The sequence below is a fragment of the Schistocerca americana genome, chromosome 2, assembly GCF_021461395.2.
Source record: "Schistocerca americana isolate TAMUIC-IGC-003095 chromosome 2, iqSchAmer2.1, whole genome shotgun sequence".
Lineage (NCBI taxonomy): Eukaryota > Metazoa > Arthropoda > Insecta > Orthoptera > Acrididae > Schistocerca > Schistocerca americana.
Genome location: NC_060120.1, coordinates 916,173,535 through 916,188,857, shown reverse-complemented (window position 1 = coordinate 916,188,857; position 15,323 = coordinate 916,173,535). Strand labels below are relative to the sequence as shown.

Sequence of the window (15,323 nt, the reverse complement as noted above, 5' to 3'; positions counted from 1 at the left end):
CACTCAATGTAACAGGCTGCTGATTAGGGCGAATGTTCCATTTCTCGGTTATCGTCTTTCTAAATGTTTTTCGTATGAGTGACCACGTTCGTTGGTTATTTCTTGGGACTGCAAATTTGTCAGCGTTAATAACATCGCCGTTATAGCAACACGATCCAAGCCACATCCACAATAACGGAAGTAGACTTTGTTAACAAAACACACGAACGACATCTACAATTGAGACTTACAAATAAAAATATTGAAGACGTCAATTAGGCAACACATAGCATCACACTAAAAAGCTTTTTACTGTTGGTTCCCGCTGTTCACTAAACAGCAAACCTGTCACCTTACAATCTTAACCAAGACATCGCAGCGCGCTATAGGTCAGTCTGTCACCACAGCAAACCTAGCCACCTACTGAGTGGGTTAGGGACAGACAAGAGCCACTCTGGTTTAATAACAAAATTCGGAAAATTCCGAGGAAGCAGCGAATTCTGCACTTGGTTCAAAAAGGGAAACGGAACAGACGCCAGGCGAAAGTTAGCAGAAACCCATGTATCTATAAGTAGACACAAGAAGCACACAACTTCTACCTCCATACAATAGCAGATCTTGACTAGACGTGGAGAAAACTTTGGCCGTACATAAAATCAGTAACTGAGTAGAAGGTTTCTATTCAGTCGGTCATGGACCAGTCCAGTCTGGTGAGACAATAGAAGGCAGTAATATGAACAATAGCTTTAATTTCGCGTTTAAAAAGTAATTCACGCAGGAAGATAGTAAGACATCATCGTCCGACCGTCGCACAGTCTCTCGTATAAAAGACCATGTAATAGCCATCTTTGTTATACAGGAGCAACTGAAAAAGCTGAAAACATATATGACGTCAGGTGGGTATGGAATCCCTGTTCGGTGTTACGGAGAGTACTCTTTGGCACTGGTCCGTTACGTAGTTTGCATAGCCTGTCGCCCAAAGCGAAGTCCCAAGCGAGTGGAAAAATGCGCAGGTGACTCCTGTGTATAAAAAGAGCGAAAGAACGGATCCACAATGGTACAGACCAATATCATTGAAGTAGCTTCGCTGGAGAATTGATGAACATATTCTGAGTTCAAAAGAATGAATTACTTTTGCACAGAAAAGTTTCTGTCCGCAAATCAGCAGAGACATAGAAAACATCTCTCGTGCAAAATTCAGCTTGTCCTTTTCGCGTACGATAACCTGCGAATCACGAACGAAAGGCAACAGGCAAATTTTATTTTCCTAGGTTTAAAGAATTTATTCGAGATTGCGCCCTATTGCGTACTTAACGAAGGTTCGAGAACATGGAATAGGTTCCCAGATATTGAGTGACTCGATGAGTTTTAAGTAATAGTACCCAGTAGGTTTCCTCAGACGACAAATGAGACCAGATTGTCGTCGGGAGCACACCAGGGACGAGTGACGGGACCGGTCTTATTCTCTATACGTTGATAAACGATGTAACGCATAGGGCGACTATTTGCTGACGAGACTGCAGTGTAAGGAATAGTTCTTTCGTTGAGTTTCTTAGAGGCTACAGGATAAGTTGGAGATAATTTCAATTTGGTGTTATGAATGACACCTTGCACAAAGAATGTCTGTTAATGCGGATGAGTAGGAAAAACAACCCTGTAATATTCGGACACCGTATTGGTGTTGTGCTGCTTGTCACAGGCACGCTATTATACAGGTTGTAACAGGTTTAGGTGCAGATATTTTTATACAAGACACCTTAATATGTTCACACAACATTTGGTTGTTTTTTCTTTGTGTGGAAAAGTCTTCTCAAAAACACATCAGAAACTTCACGACCTGATGTTTTCTGCATGGGCACACCGCACTACTAAGTGGACTACGCCTGTCAATATACACTAACCGTTTTGCAGCCTGACTTTGATACTTCACACCAGACCTGCTGTCCAGGAGAAATGCAGGCATTCACGATTTGCTCTTGAATCATGTGCCTGAAAGCGCTATCCAGCCTTATAACGTATGATTTGTATTGTCTATAATTTTTAGTCTGCAGTGACACAATACTGATGTAATGTTCAGTGCACCGTCCTCAGCCACCAATAGAAATATCTGTACATACCCCCGTTATGCTCACTGTATCTCCGTGTAACGTTGAAAAACAATATGAAATGAAACGAGCACATGTGGAAGGCGTATTGTCGATTAAAATTCTTTGGGAGGATTCGAATGAAAAGTTAGTTCATATGTGAAGGAGACCATGACCACAATTCTTGTGGGAGGGATTCTTGAATAGTGTTGCAGTATTTGGGATCCCTAGCATGTCACATTAAAGAAAGATGTAGAAGCAACTCCGAGGCGGTCTACTTGATTTGTCAGCATAGGTTCGAGCAACGCGCGAGTATCACGGAGATGCTTCGTGAAAGTACATGGGAATCCATCGACAGAAGACGATGTCCATTTCAGTAAACACTACTGAGAAAATTCGAAGACCATTTGTGGCTGACTTCCAAACGTTTCTGCTGCTGCCAAAGTACGTTTAACGATGGTCCACGAAGGTAGCGCAAATTAGGGAGCGTATGGAGGCACGTAGACAGTCGTTTTCCCCTCTCTCCATTTTCGAGTGGAACACAAAATGGAAATACTGGTGATGGTACAAGATACCATCCGTCATGCACCGTACGGTGGCTTGCGGATAATGTATAAAGATGCAGAATTATACATTAAAGAAACAAAAGAAAGAGAGAGAAAAAGCTTCGACTCGAGACGGATTCGTTGGTTTCCCAGTCTCACAAACAAACTATCATCTACAAACTGTCGTCTATCAATCAAACCTAGACCGCGAGCTACTCTGCAGTTTGTTATCACAATCTAATATTATTTAATCTCTAACTAGGGAAGGGTTTCACAAATGTAAATGTATAAGCCACACGCAACGTTAAGGAAAGTCTTAGTTTCGTTGTTTGCCGACATGAGATCGCGCGTTTCGAATCTCTGTGAATACATCGACAAGTTCCAACACTACTTTTTACAGTGTTACAGTCTTACAGTCGCGGTTTTTTAGCACCAATAATTGTTAATACATTTTGGGAAAAACGACAGCCGTTTGTAGGAACGGTGATGAGCACTTGTTCATCAAATGCCGCCGACAGGTGTGAACTATATGCATTGTTGTAGCACATTACTAAGCTCCCAAGTAAATCCAGTGAACGTAATTCCACCTTTTTCATGTCTTATTTTAAGGTTTTCTATTCTCTATTGTAGCATTTCAGGTTGGTCTTTGAAGACCGAAAACCAGTTACGACTGTACCATAAAAAAGTGATTGACTCAAAAGTAGAAAGAAACAATACCTTATCCGTCCACATCAACTGATTTTTCTTTAGCACTGACAACCTTAGTACTTCTATTAAAGCTAGCTAAACAATGCTAGAAACATAAGTATTGGCGCAGTTTTTGAAACTGTACTGTTTTCAGTTGGTGCGCCGAGGCTGCTGGTTAATTAATTACCTTGATCATGTCGATCCTCTTGTCGAGACCGACGACCTTGAGCCCCTTCTGGAGCAGCGCCCGTGCAGTGGCGGCACCGATACCAGAGTTGGCGCCTGTAACCAGGGCAACGCGACCTGCGTACCGCTCCATCCTGACAGCAAGTGGCGCGGCGCAGCCACTAGCGCGGCGGATCTTTGCCTTCAGTGGGCAGGCTGCCCGCGTGAAGTCCGGCAGGGCAGCTCGTTATCGCCCCGTCGCAGTCCATATCCCTCTCCGCCGGGGCGCAAACAGATCTGTTTGTCCAATGGACACGTTCAGTGAAACGATGCGGACAGGCGCATTACTGTCCAGCAGGTTTCATCCTTAACGAGTAGCTTCTAAAACCTGGAAAAAGAACAAGTGCAGTTTTGGTTTTATTCACAACGACATTCGTCCTAACTGCACTATAACTAAATAAATAAATACGTATCAGCATTTGTTCTAAACATAACGCTGGCGGAGCAAACTCCACTCTCGAAATGAAGGCATCATTCCACGAGGGGCGTTCAATGAGCAATGTAACACTTTTTTTTTTTCCTTTGTCAGTTTCGGTTCAAAACATTAAGAATTGTTGAGGGTCATTGTGGAATATTCCCGCTTCACCTACTATAGTTCCACGAAGTTCCGTTATGTGACGGCGTTATACGTAGGCTTCGAAGTGTCATCTCTAACGGAAATGCATTCCAAGGAGAGCGCTGTCATTATGTTTGTTTTGGAGGAAATCCAGAGCTTCGAAGATATTCATAAGCGCTTGCAGACCGTCTGCAGAAGCCTGGCAGTGAACAAAAGTACAAACCTGAGCGATATCCCACCTGCTGGTTCGGTGCAAGTGGATGTGACTCATGCAGTGTTGAAACGTGCCGACATTCTCATTCGACGAATCACAGTCAAACACCTCGCTCCACAACTGAACATATCTGTTGTTAGTGTGGACACTTTGTTGCCCTCCCTCATGGTGCAACGATCAACACTGAAGTTTATTGCCGGCCAGGGTGGCCGAGCGGTTCTAGGCGCTACAGTTGGGAACCACGCGACCGCTACGGGCCTCGGGCATGGATGTGTGCGATGTCCTTAGGTTAGATAGGTTTAAGTAGTTCTAAGTTCTAGGGGACTGATGACCTCAGAAGTTAAGTCCGATAGTGCTCAGAGCCATTTGAACCATTATTTTAAGTTTATTGTGCTGCCCTCAGGAAATTGAAGGAACGACTTCAACGTTTTATTGCCACAAAAGTGCAAGCGACTTTCACCATGTCCATGACAACACAAAACGTCATACAAATCTGCGCACACAAGAGCAGCTCACAAAACTTCACTAAAACCTTCTTCCTCATCCACCCTAAAGCATGGATCTGTTTGGTCGAATGAAGAATGCTCTCTGCAGGATGCAGTTAAGTGGATGATGGAGTGATTAATGATGCTGCAAAACGTTGACTCCGACGTTGATCAGTAGGTGATACCATGCGGGCATACAGACCCTCCCAGTAGGGTGGCGTAAGGCTCTTGCATTGGATGGATATTATAGTCCGTAATGGGATTTTATATCCAAAAGAGAGGGAAACAGCGTGATGTGCTGGAATGCTAAAGAAAACTAAGCTGCCTTCAGATATATGTGTTGCATTACATACTGAACGTTTCTCGTATTATTATCTCCTTTGAAACAGATTCGGCCACTGGTCCATACAGCCAAGTAATAAATGTGTAAACACGAAACAAATTTACGTACAGGGTGTCCCAGGAGGAATGGTCACTTTTCAGGGATGTGACAGGAACGACCATTTGCAGGCAAAAACTTTATATGGACAAACGCCCCATTCCGAATGGTTTCCGAGATAGAAGACTTTAATGTACAGTACTATTCTGCTTATGTGTTAGTCAACAAAATGTTGGGTTTACACGTGGACACGCATACAGCAGTTTGTGAACTTTACAACATGATCTTCACGGAGTATAAACTGATACGGAGCATGAATTACGTATTTTTAACAGACTGGCGTTAAGCGTTATCGTACTCGTCACAATAAAAGTGTTGTACAGTTAACAATAAATTATAGGATATCTCAACGTCGGTTTGGTTCAAATGGCTCTGAGCACTATGGGACTTAACTTCTGAGGTCATCAGTCCCCTAGAACTTAGAACTACTTAAACCTAACTAACCTAAGGACACCACACACAGCCATGCCCGACGCAGGATTCGAACCTGCGACCGTAGCAGTCGCGCAGTTCCGGACTGAAGCGCCTAGAACCACTCGGCCACCGCGGCCGGCTAACTCCGAATTCAATGCTTGTTTTCTTATTGCTACTGATGCTTACTCGTTGCGTTTTTAATTTTCAAATCACATGCACACCAGTTTTATGTTCACGTTTGCAAAAAACTTAGCAACGTTTTCTTTGTTAGCCCACAAATGTATGTCTCCTCAACGCCCGTTCAGCGAATGTTGCTTTGCATGCACCTCCGCAACAGGCGCCTGGATCATGCAACTATGCTGACAGCTGTTGGTCGGAGACGGAGGCTGGAATTTGCACGCCAAAACCGCAACTGAACGTCAGCAGAATGGCGACAGGTGGTGTTTTCATGTGAATCATGTTTTATGCTTCTTCGTACAAGTAGTGGCTGGCCCTGCAATATCGTCGGAAGTGTACAGGACGAAGCGTCATAGTCTGGTGAATGTTTTCATGGCATTCCTTGGCTAACATTACTTTCACACGCAAAATTGACCAACACAAGAATGCATCTATCCTCGGGGCCACGTCCACTCCTTTCAGTTTGATTCTTCCTCGGCGCAACTGCGTCTACAGCAGATAAATATGTACCGCCATGGTCACCAAACTCCCCGTATTTAAGCCGATCAAAATCTGTGGGACTGCTTCAATCGGGCCGTTCGCGCCATTCATCTTCAACCGAAGAACATAGAGCAGCTGGCCGCGGCACAGATGTCGGTATGGCTCCACATCCTTTGTCAATACCTTCCGCAGAACCACTGACTCTCTACCTGCACGTTTGCGCCTAAAAAGGTGGTTATTAGGCTTTCTGAATGGTGGTCACATAAATGTGAATGGATCTTCTATAGTCGTAAATATAAGGCGTATGCAAACTGTGTCATTCAGATTAGAATGTATCATAAAATAATAAAATTAAAGGACAAGGTAATAAATGTAAACATTAATTATTGAGAAAGATACCTTTTACAATAACTAATTTACAGATCTGACAGTTCAAAGAAATTAGAGCTTCATGGAGTGAGAAGTAATAAATTTTTCCTTCGTGTAGTATTTTCGCCCCTTCTTTCTCTTTTCCCGAGCGAGGTAGCGCAGTGGTTAGCACACTGGACTCGCGTTTTGGAGGATGCCGACTCAAACCCGTATCCGGCCATCCAGTTTTAGGGTTCCGTGATTCTCCAAAATCTTTCCAGGCAAATGTCGGGATGGTTCCTTTGAAAGAGCACGGGCGATTTCCTTCACCATTCTTAAGAGAATCCCAGCTTGTACTCTGTCTCTAATGACGTCGACGGGAAGTTAAACACAATCTTCCCAACTTCCTTTCGTTTTTCTTTTTCCGTGTTTCACTCACTTAAGTAAAAAATGCAGATGACATCTTCAACTGTACTTTGCATTTGCCTTAACTGCAAGCCTTTGATACTAATCTCAATACGGAAGGGACATTAGAGTGAGTGTTGTTGTACAGGAGTTGGACGAAAATAAAGAAACATCGCGAAAAATGCATGCTTGAACATAAATTCAGATCCTAGCTTAGGCTGCAAGTTGTGCCGCTCTATTTGACAACGGATGGGCACCTGTGCAATGTCCACAGTACGTGCAGTACGTTGCAAATGTCAGTCAGCGGTCAGAACATTGTTCTATGTAGTTGTGAGGGCATTATGTCCTAGTGAAGTGTATTCTGTAGCGGTTGCGCGTAATAGTGTACGTAAACAGACCGTGTGTGTCAGTAGCCCACGTTCTTTTTCTGGTTGTATTCGTCGGATACTCGATCGTGATCGTAGCAGTTACGCGGACCGATTAATTCCACAATGTTGTATCCAGTCGATCCAGATACCTTTCAAGATATTCTACATTAGTTATGTCTTCGATGTATAGTTCGAAGACACCAACTTGCGTAATAGCGTGCAAGCCTTCATCCTTAACCACAACAGCTGTCTTTCCTCGAGAAAGTTTATTGCCGGTTCTATATACAAAACGAGTAAAGGAAACAAACCCTTATGATATCATTAATCGGAGTATTCTTTTAGTATCTCATGTGAATTTTATGTAATATAACTTCAGTGTTATCTGTTGCTAGGCTGTCCATAGACCCTTCACTAAATGTCTAAATCGGTATAGTTCACCACTTCTATTGTAAACTCCCTGATTTATTCATAACCTTAGAACATTTTTAAACACATTTCATCTAATCCAGTATCTGCAACTAATATTTTCACTATGTCGTTTAAGGATTCTGTATCAAATATCTAGATATGACAAAATGGTATCCACTAAATCGAAGCTGATACACAGGGTGCTACAAAAAGGTACGGCCAAACTATCAGGAAACATTCCTCACACACAAATAAAGAAAAGATGTTATGTGGACATGTGTCCGGAAACGCTTAATTTCCATGTTAGAGCTCATTTTAGTTTCGTCAGTGTGTACTATACTTCCTCGATTCACCGCCATGATTTCATACGGGATACTCTACCTGTGCTGCTAGAACATGTGCCTTTACAAGTACGACACAACATGTGGTTCATGCACGATGGAGCTCCTGCACATTTCAGTCGAAGTGTTCGTACGCTTCTCAACAACAGATTCGGTGACGGATGGATTGGTAGAGGCGGACCAATTCCATGGCCTCCACGCTCTCCTGACCACAACCCTCTTAACTTTATTTATGGGGGCATTTGAAAGCTGTTGTCTACGCAACCCCGGTACCAAATGTAGAGACTCTTCGTGCTCGTATTGTGGACGGCTGTGATACAATACGCCATCCTCCAGGGCTGCATCAGCGCGTCAGGGATTCCATGCGAGGGAGGGTGGATGCATGTATCCTCGCTAACGGAGGACATTTTGAACATTTCCTGTAACAAAGTGTTTGAAGTCACGCTGGTACGTTCTGTTGCTGTGTGTTTCCATTCCATGATTAATGTTATTTGAAGAAAAATAATAAAATGAGCTCTAACATGGAAAGTAAGCGTTTCTGGACACATGTCCACGTAACATATTTTCTTTCTTTGTGTGTGAGGAATGTTTCCTGAAAGTTTCGCCGTACCTTTTTGTAACACCCTGTATAACAATAACAAAATCACATGAAGAGGGATTTCAAGTGGATAAAGACTGATAGGCATGAAAGCAAATCATGTATTCCACACAATGTCTAATATGAATTGAAAAAGGAACAGCAAAAAATTAGATTTCAACCACATAACGGAATAAAAAGACTGATCAAAGTCATTGTGTTAAAGATAAAAAAAATTGGTAGCACTCATCAAACTTCGAAGCCACACCCTTTTACATGTGAAGTCAGTACCTTAACCATTATACCTACTTGTCCGTAAAGTGTTACCATTTTTTGCTCGTTCATTACTCGTAAACGGGGGTCCACCAGGGTGAATGGCTGCACGGTATGATTCGTTGGACCTTAATCTACCTCACCGTATACATTGTTTAAAAAAGTCGGTCCCGACGCTGGGGACCTCTCCTTGTTAGCTCTACATGTTTTCCACAATTTTGAGCGTTTTACCCAATTACAGAGTTTTTTATCAACATTGCATCGCATCACGTCACGTCATGACGTCAGGTCGATGTCATGATGCCCTCAGCGTGACCCCGACTTGTGTATCATTCTTAGCCGCAGGTCTATTGCGCCGCTGGCGTCGTAGAGAATTCTATAACTATCGATTTCTAACCAACGATATTGTATAAGAAATTCTACACTACATGCCTAGTTTAACTGCCGTCACAGTAAATTTATGACGCTTCCAACTATACTTATAGCAAGTATCAGCGACAGAACTAGCGAAAATCATGTCATCTGCTTTAGGGTAGATCACTTCTCAAGCTTCGACGTCTGGCTGTGTAGTGCTAACACCGATGATCAAGGATACAGTGCCCAGAAAATGCCGAAAAAGTTGCGGTTGGTGTCTGACAGTGCTGCTCTACACTGATGAACCAACTTATTTGTCCGTGTTTGACACAAATACCTCACTGTTTCTGCATATCAGGGAACAGACAGGTTGTTGTTAGGTTTGTGAAGATACATGGCATTACATTCTACGTACAGCTCATAGAATTCACGTAAATATTGGGCAGCTGATTTGCGTACACGGTGATGGCGCCCGATAGCGAACCACATAGGTTCCATGAATTTACTTCTGGCAAATTTGGTCGCCGAGACATCAGCGTGAGTTCACTGCAATACTCCTCAAACTACTGTAGCACGGCTGTGGCTCCGAGACACGGACAAATATACTGCTGGAAGATGACATCACTGTTGAGGAAGACATTAAGTATGAAGGAATGCAGGTAGTTCGCTGTTGTCAGTGTGTCTTCGATTACAATCATATGTCACACGGAAGCGCAGGAGAATGTCTCCCATAGCATAATACTACTCCATAGCCTGCTGCCGCGGCACTCTGCACGTTTCGAGCCGCCGTTTACCTCGATGTTGTGTTTGTTCAGACGACCAGCAACCTTGTGTAGCAAAAATGTGATTCACCCGAAGAGAGGATACGTTTTCATCGATCGGTGGTCGAATACCGATGGTCTCGTGCCCACTGCAATTGTAATTGACGATGTCATTAGGATAACATGTGAACACGTAGGGGTGGTTATAACACTACCGTCTGCTACTGCTATACCATAACCTTAAAGTAGGAGACAGGTCGTGTAATAAAACTATTTTATTAAAGTAATTATGGTACAACGCAACAGAGCAGTGTTACTCTCTGAGAGGAATTTTTTTATGTTGACCGTGTTGTACCTAATGGAGATGGCTTATCGGAAAATGAAAGTCAGAATTACGTAAATATTCGAACAGTAACAAACAATATTTTTGACTAGCTATACTGTTTAAAGAATAAGGAAAACGGTCGCCAGCCTAATTAGGCAAGAGAAAGATTAACGTTCTCGTTTAAGAAAGTAGGTATAAGTAACTATAACGGACAAACACAACCTAGACTTGGCCACACGAGAGTGCAATGAACTCTGACACATACATATGTTATAAGATTGAATCTAACAGCTGGAGCAGCACAAACTATTTGAAAAAATATAACAGATACCGAAACACACTATTACTTTCAGGACTTGTTCACACTGAATGGTCTTTATAACATTACTATTAACATTCACTGCAGGATCATTAATTGGACATAGTTCAGTATTATTGTTCAAACGTTTTCCTAGCTAGCATGAAATTATAAATGTAGTTCACTGCAAAATTATGAACTGGTCACAGATTAAGTATCTCTCAACTATATACTATTCTGTTTAGAACGAAAGTTACATGGAATTCACTAACAGGTTATTTCATACTGTCTTTTGAACAAAGAAATTATTGTTTTGATAAATAATGGTAAAGGATAACCTGTGGCTTTTATTACACTATTAGTATGCACTTTGAATACCCAAAAGAAACAAGTGCTTAACAAGCATGAGTATATAACTTTCCATAAATGCAGTTCACGACTTTTATTACAGTGAGACACGATGTTGACAAATTTACAAGAAAATGACTCACCTTTTAAAATTTACTACAGGCAGCAATGTGATCATTAACTAAGCAAAACTTTATAAGCCTCAATTTTAAGAACTTTAATTTATAAAAAACAAACAAATTGTTTTTATTACTACAGTCTTCTACTTTCAAGTAAATGATTAAATAGGTGACTTTGAAACTTCACAAAACTACATTTACTGCCTCCCACAATTTCACTAAATCCACAGTAAATCTGAATATGCCCTTCTCATCAAAGATCAAACAACATTATGTAATTAACTGTCTAACTTTGGGGCTTTCATTTTTTCCACAAAATAGGACACTCGGTAATCATAGTTCACATGGAGAGGAACCTGAGAGGTGTTGTGATAAGGAAAAAATCAAGGTAGGTACATAAATTCAGTTATAAGTTACCTTATATTTGTGCACACTAACACATCCAATAAGCTGATCCTTCACTGTACATTATTATAGTACTCCTCTACAGTGATTGCGCAATGTGGTGGCAACTGCATGTTGGTAGGTGGATTTGCTGGACTCTGTCCCTTCTTGGTGGCGATGATGGATACCAATTCCAGAATCGTTCCAGCTATTTATCCATCCATCCGAGGCATTGGAAAGTGGCAGAAAAAGCCTCTCTCGGAACCAACACAATATACAAAATTTATATGGCAGTGCACAGTTTGGCAGCTCGTCCCCGACTGATTCTTGTTCCACCTTTTCTACCTAGGGCAACCACAATTTGCGCACGCTACACAGTTCCGTTCCCGAGGGGAACCACAACACCTTTTACATACATAATAACTAAGAACTCTAAGTGAGGATCAGCAGTTTACATAACAGTAACCAAATACATTAAATAAAACAGAACATTTGCACATATTGACATTTCTACAAAAAATTATTCACACAGAACTTACAATTATATACAGTAAGTTTTGTTACCTCAAATGGGACAAAGAATTTAAATGACAGATATACTACATTACATAGAATCAAGCCACGACATCAAAATTTTAAACAAAGTATACAATTTTGTATTATCGATTCAATCGAACAATGTTTACGGAAGCTCAACGATGTAACATTAAATAAAACAAAAGCTAAATAAATCTGTACAGCATTAGAGCTATGGTGTTACATGGTCTGCTGCGGAGCTCCATGTTCAACAATGTACGAAGAACGGTGTGCTCCGAAATACTTGTTCGTGCACCAGCATTGTGTTCTGGCGGCAGCGATTCCACAAATCACCATCTACTGTACTTTACAGAGCAGACAAGACTCCGAAGCTCACGTTCTGTGAGGAGTCCGGACATCCAACCATTTAGTGCCTAGTGGTAGTTTCACTCCTACCTCTTTCCGTAGATCCTCGCGACATTAGCTCGTCAACATTCGACCAGCTTCGCCGTTTTCGTGACACTTGTTCAAGGGCTCTGCGTAATAATAATCCGTCCTTTGTCAAAGTTGCCTACCTGAGTAGATTTCCCGATTTGCAGCCTATATCTGTCTGTGTCTGCTTCGCTTACATACTTCTGTTACCGCATCACGTGCCCTCAACGCCACGAAGCCGTGCAACGTCGTGGTAGGCATGGTCGTAATGTTTTCACTTACCAACGTATCAGTTCTGGCCGAGAGATCTACCGCTCGCGGTAATAACGGCAAACAGATCCCAAGACGTAGTTGGAAATATGAAAGACTGGTACACAACTAGATTATGAGGTTCTCCTCCCCTGAATTCGCCGGATAACCCCGATATGGTATGGCACTTTTCGTACAATCGTAATCACAATGTCGTGAACTGGAGATATCCACGCATCTATCTAACACCAGGCCATCTCCCCAAGCGTGACAGAGAAATGTGTACAACGTATGTTTAATCACCTGCGACCTAGTGGTTGTCAGAAATGGCGCTCAATCGTCCAAGGAGAGAGGGTCTCGCACAGAAAAACTCGTCGACGCTTTTGTAGATAAACGTCGCTAACAGTTTAAGTTCCCCCGCCCTCGTCCAAGGATAGAGGGTCTCGCACAGAAAAACCTGCCGTAACTCGTCGACGCTTTTGTAGATAAACGTCGCTAACAGTTTAAGCTCCTCCCCCCCCCCCCCCCCCCCCCCCGGCCCCACCATCCTTCTTTCTCTCTTTGGAACACCACATAGGCAAACCAGAGTCGGAGACACCTGCATGAGCACTAGAGGAGATCTGTAAAACCCTTTGCGGATAAACGTGTCTAACAGTTTAAGCTCTAAACACATCCCTCCCCATCACCGTTTCTTTCTCGACCAGTCAGAAACGTATTTCCCTCCTCCTCCTTCCAACCGTCACACTTCTGAAACTAGTCTGGGTGACTCCTTTTTCAGGTAGGCGGCCTGCCACGTGGAGTGAAGACTAGTAACAAAATAAACCCTGCAAATATAAGCGACATTGCTATAAGCCTTGATTACTAACCTCGGGAAAATCCACGTGTGGTATGTAATTTCGACAGATCCATAAAATTCCAGAGACACATGGTGCACAGCCAATACACTGATGTATTTGCTACGTAAACTTTTATGTGCATTAGTAATGTGTACCCCCAAACGCGAGTGGACTGGTGCAACAGACACATCCCCGCACTCAGCGTGACAAATGCTTGGTTCATCGGGGAAAAATTTAGAGACAAAATACAGTCTTAGGACGAAGTCGACGCTAGATTAGATCTGTTAGACATGTAGCTCTAGCAACATTACAGCGTGACATCCCTATAAGACTCTTAAACAGATACGGAAATAATCACATACGACGTTGTCACACGCGTTCGAGACTGATAAATGGTTACACTGCACCAAAAAGGAGAAAAAAAAGAATCTATTCTTACGTACAAAGTAGTGGAGTCGCACAGGTCACGGTATTATAAAATGTGACTTTAGAGTTTGAGCACCGTATACCAAAGACTAATTACCCACATGACGAAAAAAATGTGAACAACACGAGCAGAATGAGCGCTGATATAGCAAGTTGCACATATCTGATAGCAGTGCAATAAGCATCATATTTGCCGGCCGGTGTGGCCGTGCGGTTCTAGGCGCTTCAGTCTGGAACCGCGTGACCGCTACGGTCGCAGGTTCGAATCCTGCCTTGGGTATGGATGTGTGTGATGTCCTTAGGTTAGTTAGTTTAAGTAGTTCTAAGTTCTAGGGGACTGATGACCACAGATGTTAAGTTCCATAGTGCTTAGAGCCATTTTTTTTTGCATAATATTTATGACGAGATGCTGCTCGTATGTGCTGCGCTACAGGGCCAGAAATAGTGAAGACCAACATCGCCACTGTGAATCTGCAGGCAGCCCTGGGAATGCAGCCACGCTCAACATCCATCTCGCTCGTTCCAGAGGTTATCCACCTCACTGGCTCCAAGTAACCATGGGATGCATCTTAAACACAGTGAGAGATGGGAGTGATCACAGATTTGCGTGTGACTAAGAGTAACGGTCCCCAAGTAACGGCTTTCGTCTGACAACTAGCGCGACCTCCGGTTGCAATGCAGCGGTTAATAAATTCTAGTCCAGGATAGCCGGCGCACTGCTGCTAATCCCCGGAGGACTGTTTGATAAAGCTACCAGCGTTTTGCCAATAGACATTGAAGCAGACAGCAAAGACTGTGAGCATAAAAACTTTGTGAAATTAATTTATGTTAGATGTTTGTGAGCTGCTGCCTATACTCTTATTAACAAAAATGCGTTATTTAGTAGCAAAAACAATCCGTACTTGTGCTGGTCACAATAATATCTGCAGATGTTGAACATATAGATGTTACCACGAATTCGTCTCTCTCATGTCGTTAGAGCACCGACAACCCAATGTCGTCCATGACGAAGTCTAAATCGGGTAATATCGGGGCCTAATACTCCTCAGAGGAACTTAAATCCAATAGGGCACGTGCAGTGTTGGGCTGGGAATACATACTGCAGCACGTCCACATGCGCCAACGACCATCCATCAGTTGTCAACAGCGCTGGTGATGGAATGGGAATTCGTTGCCACAGGAATTTCTTACCGAACTTGTGGCCAGCATGGGAGCATCTTGCAGAGCACGCACTGCCCTCATAGTCTGCTATAGTACTCGTAGAAGTGTG

At 42.8% G+C, this 15,323-nt stretch overlaps 1 protein-coding gene across 1 annotated transcript in view; it reads right to left on the bottom strand.

Annotated features, from left to right (window-relative positions):
* The window catches only part of LOC124594545 (dehydrogenase/reductase SDR family member 11-like), a 73,029-nt gene extending 69,415 nt beyond the window's left edge, over positions 1–3,614 (bottom strand). Inside the window, exon 1 of the mRNA XM_047132917.1 lies at positions 3,483–3,614. Within this exon, the coding sequence (XP_046988873.1) occupies positions 3,483–3,614 (132 nt within the window). The remainder of the gene's footprint in view (positions 1–3,482) is intronic.
* Between the last annotated feature and the right edge of the window lie 11,709 nt (positions 3,615–15,323).